Below are 7,471 nucleotides of genomic sequence, written 5' to 3'. Positions count from 1 at the left end.
GGAAGCTCATTCCACAGCTTTGTAGTACGTGGAAGAAAGCTCCTTGAAAACCGCACTGTGGACGACCGCCACACATCCAGATGGTGGGGATGATATCCTAACTTGTGATGTGTCGTGCGTACCTATGTAAAATTCTGTGCACACTAGTAGTGAACAGACATTTAAATCATAATTTATTGTGTGCCTAAATAAATATCCTAAAAGTGGTTGAGTGTTATCTGAGGCTGTCAGACACATACATAAATAAAATAACTACTTTGTTTACAAGTGAAAACTTTATTAAAGCAAGATTAATAATCATACCATTAATATAATATATTACTATTTTTTTGTATTTTATATATGTAAACTAGCTGAACAGACATTGTTCTGTACATAATAATTCATACTGTCTAGAACTATTTCGTAAAATATGCTCCCTGTTGTCATAATGAAATGAAATTGTTTCACAGCAGAACTGTCCAACCATGCGTCAGTAAGTTGTCTCATAGAAAATATGTCCATCCTAACAAATATTGGAAATAAAAATAATTATGGGTCCCAAAATGAAATAAAAACTATCCTCTCTCAAATTGGACTAAACTGCACTTCATGAAGTAATCCCCATTAAAATCCGTTCATTAGTTTAGGGATTTCACTGGAAACGAACATCAGGACACTGGATTTATATATATTAAGACTAGCTGACCCGACAAACGTTGTTTTGCCATGTATATTATTTTTAGAGTTAAACCGTTTCTTGGACATTGCAACATTACTTTATTTTCCCAAAATAAAAAGAATTTTTCGAAAATAAACGTAACCTAAGTTATTCCTTACTATATCAGCTACCTGCCAAAAAAAGTCCCGTCAAAATCGGTCCAGCTATTTCAGAGATTTGCCGGAACAAACAGACAGACAGGCAAGAATTGTAAAAAATGTTCTTTTAGTGTATATATTTTCATAGTAAAAAACGGTTATTTCAATATTTTTATTTATATGTATGTATGTATAGATGTAGTAGTGCTGACCCGGCATAAATTTAGTACCCTGCGGCAGCTCATTGTATGAATTGCCATACTTAATGAAATGTCATTGTCAAAAAAAAATAGGTACCGGATAAGTAATCACCAACATCATATACTAAAATCTTCTCCGAAACATGCATGTATCTTATAGACTAAGTATTATTCCAATCGGTTCAGTAGTTTCTGCAGTATAATTGAACAAAAAAATTTGGAAAACGCTTGACCCTAAAGACGATCCCTGCAACTTATCGCTAATTCCGTACGTAAACACTTCAAATTGTACTCATGACTGTTTTTAGCTCTTCGAACTCAAAAATATAATTTGTGTTGTTTTAATCTGTTCTAGCTGTTTTTTTTCGAGAGGAGGAAAATACATTTACGTATTGAAGACCCCGAAGCGGGGTCCATATGTCGGGCTCGGGTGTAAACACCCCCTTCCGACTAAAAACCTCCTCCTCCCTGTGCTGATAGCCCTAAAGGCTTTTACAGCGAAGCCGGGCCGGAGGCTTTGGAGGCCAATCATCAAAGAGTTAGCTGTTATGTTTTTGAGCTCGAAGAGTCGGAGTAAAAGTTTAATAAAACACTAATTACAATTGATCGAACTCGCAATTTCGAAGTAATTCCGAAATAACACATTTTTCGGTTTTAGCTTTGTCAACGAACTCACGAACTAATCATTTTTTGACCGGGTTGGTGGCGATCGACGTAGTTTTTTGATGTTAAGAGCTGAATTGTTTGTGGAATCGAAGCAGTTTAAGAGTTATTCCAAAATAAACACATGAACAAAAAATTTTTGTGGTTTTATGAGATATATAAAGATTTCTAAAATCTAAATTCAAGCCCTTTCAAATAACGCAAACCGCGATGAAATCGGTCGAGTCGTTCAAAAGTTATAAAAGGTTTACATACATCCATACACACACAAACAGACGTACGCCATCTCGGTAATGGTTAGGGAAGCTTCCTAGGACCTTAAAACGTAGAGATCTGATGAAAATTCGATTTTTGAAAAACGGGGTAAAACCAATAACTACCCGAATTTTCGAAAATTTTCAATTTTCTTAGCGGGAAGTTAAAAATTATTATTGTGATACTAATAACTCTAGCAAATTTGCTTTGCTCTGATCTTGACCATACCTAACCCGAATGATCTTTACGTAATACAGAGAGATGTCTCATTTGGATTAAACTCCCACATAATAAAATGCTCCATGGGCCTATAGAGTATAGAGGTTTTCACTTAAAAAAACAGTGTGTGTACTTATGTATGCACGCAAGAAATTATACTTCTTTGGCCTAACGAAGCAAAAATCCTTAAATTTATTTATTTCTCGTGCTATCCTACGTTTATAGAAAGAACAATATTGTAAAAATCTTGCAACGATGGCTTTGACAGTTAATTATTAAATAACGAATACGGCTGTACGGGCTGGAACCCTTTGCCTATCCTAATAAAGGAGAAGAAACCAAAAAAAAAAAATAACGAATGTCGCAAACGTCAGAAAATTTTAGGAACCAACGTCACCCTGTTACTTTTGTGTTACAGTGATGAAATGGCATAAACGGCATTTATTTTCTCAAAATTGATTCCTTTAGAATTATTTTTGATGTCATTTCTATAATACTACTACCGCTTCGGAAACAAATGGGCTCTGAGAGATAAGAAGCGGTGCAAGAGACTCTCCCAGCATTCTTTTTTTGCGCTCTTTTAAATAAAAATATACAATATTGTACTGTCATTGCTATTGCTATAAAATAATCATAATCTAGATGTGCGTGCATCTTAAAAATTTCACTCTTATCATGTTTCATAACGCGCCTAAAGTAGTATAACTTCAAAAACAGTTTCTTAACTTAACTTAAAATTCTCTTTGCAGAAATCCAAAAACTTCGATAACCTTACTTTGGTGATTGGCAATGAAAGTTGTGATTTGGATTCTGCCGTAAGTTCCCTAGTTTATGCGACATTTCTACACTGGCAACACCAAATTATGAAATGCAAAGTTTGCACCAGAAATAAAAGGGATAACGCCACTTATAAAGATGATTTATTTTTGCCAGTTCTCGACGTGCCCCGCAATGATTACAATTTGAAAACGGAAGTTGTATTTAGCTTCAAAGAATTCGGGATAAGCGAATCAAATTTGCTGTTTATGTAAGTTTTTCGTGTTGGTAAGTAAGATGAAGCCACAACCTGAGAGTTGAAGAAAGCGTACAAGATTTTATGAAGATACGTCACTCGAACGGTTAGCTCAGTTGTAAGAGCACTCGCACGGAACGCGGGTGGTCGCGGTTTCGAGTGCCCTCATCGTTCATAAAATTTTGTTTTCAAATTTTATTTGTGTATTATTCCCAGATATGACGATTATCACTGTCAAAACATAACAATTTGTTATGTAAGTTCAGATATTGTACCGATATACGGCCGTTTTCAATAACCTAACTATCCTTAGTTTAACTTACTAGAGGTAGACAAATCTATCCTTTTACGCTTACTTACATTTCAATAACCTATCGACAGATAGCATTTAATTTGAGCTATATTGGACAGAACTATGGATAGATAAGATCTAAACGGCGATAGCAATGTATCCGTAACTAGACATACGTCATTGAAAACGGCCGTTAATCTGCCCTTTTTGAGTGTCAAGGTGTTGAATTTTAAGCCGAATGCGTAGAGACGTCGCTTCATTGTGTGTCTTCTACCGCATTTATCATGGGGAGTGTTCCGAAGAGCTGTTTCATCTGATTACTGTCGCCGAATTCCACATGCATTCCACACGCCACAAATTATGATTACATACCCTACCATCTGGATGTGTGGCTATCCTGTACAGTGCGGTTTTCAAGGATTTTTTTTCCACGTCTAACCAACCTGTGGAATGAGCTTCCTTATGCGGTTTTCCAGGACGAAACGATATTGGTTACCCCCAAAATGCGTAAACTTATCTAAAACGTCGGAATCGCTCATGTGATTCCTCTGGGGTCACAAGAGAATTTGGGCAGCAGTGATCACTTAACGTTAGATGAATCGTACGCTGGTTTGTTTGTGTTTTCTCTGCCATAAAAAAGAATAAAGTAAATAATTTTCTCTTAAGGGATGATATAGACTTACCGGAGTTGGTCAAAACCAAAACTAAAGTCATACTTGTGGATCATCATACGCTCTCCCAGAGGCATAAATATTTAGCACAGTATGTGACAGAAATAATAGATCATAGACCAATTGATAATACGGGCTGGAGATACAAAGATGATGTAAGAAGTACTATTGAAACGGTTGGCTCCTGTTGTACTCTCATCACTCAAAGAATTGTTGATCTCAGCTCGCTGATGGCAAAAAATGATGATTTCTTCAGAAAATATAAAGATTGCGCTGATCTGTTGCACAGTAAGTAATTTGCACTGCATTCTTTCCCTGTGCTTCCCCAGGGGGAATAAAAAGAATAGTCCCAGTCCCAAAGGTATCAATAAGAGGCGCTAAGGGGATTTACCAGTGGGAGGATCCTTTGCACAGGATGCTTTTTCTGCCGTGAAGCAATATTATGTAAGCATTATTGTGTTTTGGTCTGAAGGGCGCCGTAGCTAGTGAAATAGCAAATGAGACCCAACATCTTATGTCTCAATGTGACGAGCACAATTGTAGTGCTGCTTAGAATTTTTGGGTTTTCGAAGAATCCTGAGCGGCACTGCATTCTAATGGGCAGAGTCAACTCGGTCACTAGACAGAGCAACGAAGTCGAGCGGTCACCTGCTTGCGTTGTCTGAGGTCGTACCGATTTGTTCCATTGTGAATCGGTACTGTTTTGGTGTTCTCATGCCACAACACGATAATGCTACTCTCTTACTCAGTGAAACATAGAAATTTATAGTTTTTATAAGAGCTAAAGACAGGAAGTTTTAATATACGTCATAAAAAATAAGAATTTTTAATATTATGTAAGTTTGTAACACAAGTTTGGCGCATTCGGTAAAACCATTGCGAGTCTTGGAAACTCTAATTACAACTAAGCTAGTGGCTCACAAATGCTGTTGCGCAAATGATATGAACTGCTCTCATATTTAACTAGAGAATGCGAAATTGTAGATTCGATTGGGTGATATTCGAAATTCCATTGATGCCCTTCAGAATGCACCTACAGAGTGGGTTTATTAAGAAATAAGGGATTGCTTGTAACTAATTCTAGTAGGCTTCATAATATACATAATAGCTTTATAATAAAGTCCCAGCCACTGTTCAGGCATTATCTATAAATAAATTTAAATGTTCTATAAAAAAATGGCTCTGTCGTAAATCCTATTACTCGACAGCTGAATATCTAAGTGATCGCACAGCCTGGGACTAGATTATGATTATTTTATAGCGATAGAAATGACTGTACAGTATTGTATATTGTTATTGATAAGAGCGCGAAAAAAAATGCTGGGAGAGTTTCTTGCGCCGCTTCTTCCGTTGAAGCGGCAGTAGTATCTAGAATATTAGAAATGGCATCAAAAAGAACTCTAAAGGAATCAATTTTGAGAAAATAAATGCCTTTTATTTTTTTAGGTGTCATATTGGTTGATACAGTAAACTTCTCAAGAGACGTGGACAAAGCGAGGCCGCAAGATGTGCACATGATAGAGTACCTTGAAAGAATATTGGATATTAGTGATTATGAGACGGAGAGGCAAGTATCATAGCTAATAATATATATTTTATCTACACCCATGCTTTAAATCCTATATTAAAGATTCTGAAACAGTTAGCTTATTGCCAACATTAAAACACCCAATGTTCTAATAACCATTACATCATCCAAAGAGTGTTGTAATGTTGTACTGAATTTCATAACAACACTCCTATATTTTTTTCAATCCCTTCATGCTCAACGAGTTTTAACAGACAGCCACATTCTTATTGCTCGATGTGTGGTATCTGTATGAATTTCAAAAAAAGAACATTTTATTTTACGCGCGTTCCACACTCCCAGAACGTCGCGCGCCGTAAAAAAACAGTAGGTTATTCGAATCCATCCGCCATTTTTCTTCGATATTTTTATTGTTTTGTTAACAAAAAATGAGCGATTCATTTTAAACGCTGCAAAAGAACATTATATTCAAGTGAATTTTAATTATTGCGCTACACAAAATGTAAATTACTACTAAAATAAATAATTCTTTCATTAATAAGTACTTAGTTTATTTTTAGTAATGGATGATATTAGGTTACTACTAGGAGTGGCTGTTTTAATTTTAGCAGGAAGTTAACTGTTTCAGAATCTTTTAGAGGATTCATATTCTGGGTGTAGATAAAGTCTTGTATGCAACTGTTGATAATTAGGTATTAAAACACTCATGTGATACTATTATCTTCGCCTCGTGATAAATCCACATTCGTGTTTTAATACCCCTTATTACACAACAGTTGTATAAATAACTATGGCATATCAATTACCATCAGCTGAACGTCCTGCTCGTCTTATCCCTTATAATAAAATAAAATTAAAAAAAATTGTCAAAAAAATAAACAATATAAATTTGGGGTGGAAAACCCTTCTTAAAATTTAGGGGGATTGGATGTTTTTCGAGTCTCAGACCTAACAAATATGCACACAAAATTTCATGAAAATCGGTCAAGCCGTTTCGGAGGAGTTTAACTGCAAACACCGCGACACGAGAATTTTATATATTAGATTTGTCTAATTGAGTTTGATAATTACTAATCAATTAAACACTAATTAAAGATAATTCTTTCAGGAACAGAAAGTTTGAGCGATTGATAGCTTCCAGGAGTGACATATCTTCACTCACACCTGATCAGATCCTGCGAAAAGATTTGAAAATTATTGGAAACATTATGGTCCCGGCCTTTCCCATCTTAGTTCAGGTTGGTTACGACGGTCGTTCAAAGAAAAATTTAAAGAAATAAATATTATGACTGTTCATTGTCAGTAGATTTATGAAAATTTAATATACTTCTCAAAAATCGTCACCTTTTTTAACCGACTTCAAAAACGAGGAGGTTCTCAATTGAGAACGAAGAAGTTCATCGAATTGAGAACCTCCGGTATTTTTTTATGTATGTACACCGATTTCTCTGAGATTTATGATCCGATTTACGTATTCTTCTTTAATTCGATGCGGAATAAATTTTTTTTATGAAAATAAGGGATGAGACGTGCAGGACGTTCAGCTGATGGTAATTGATACGCCCTGCCCATTACAATGCAGTGCCAGGATCAGGATTCTTGAAAAAACCCAAAATTTCTGAGCGGCACTACAATTGCGCTCGCCACCTTGAGACATAAGATGTTAAGTCTCATTTGCCCAGTAATTTCACTAGCTACGGTGCCCTTTATACCGAAACACAGTAATGCTTACACATTACTGCTTCACGGCAGAAATAGGCACCGTTGTGGTACCCATAATCTAGCCGGCATCCTGTGCAAAGGAGCCTCCCACTGGTAATGCTATATTATGGT

General features: G+C 36.0%; 1 protein-coding gene across 1 annotated transcript; it reads left to right on the top strand.

The window, feature by feature from the left end:
• Positions 1–2,875: 2,875 nt before the first annotated feature.
• On the top strand, positions 2,876–7,073 carry LOC126973780 (exopolyphosphatase PRUNE1; the record flags this gene model as incomplete). Its single annotated transcript, XM_050821104.1, has 2 exons — positions 2,876–3,162; positions 6,747–7,073. Coding segments are annotated over 2 exons (459 nt in total), but the record flags the coding sequence as incomplete, so codon positions are not given.
• Positions 7,074–7,471: the final 398 nt, after the last annotated feature.

The sequence above is a fragment of the Leptidea sinapis genome, chromosome 2 (genome assembly GCF_905404315.1).
Source record: "Leptidea sinapis chromosome 2, ilLepSina1.1, whole genome shotgun sequence".
Lineage (NCBI taxonomy): Eukaryota > Metazoa > Arthropoda > Insecta > Lepidoptera > Pieridae > Leptidea > Leptidea sinapis.
Note: the sequence above shows the minus strand (reverse complement) of the source record. Positions and strands in the feature narration are given on the sequence as shown.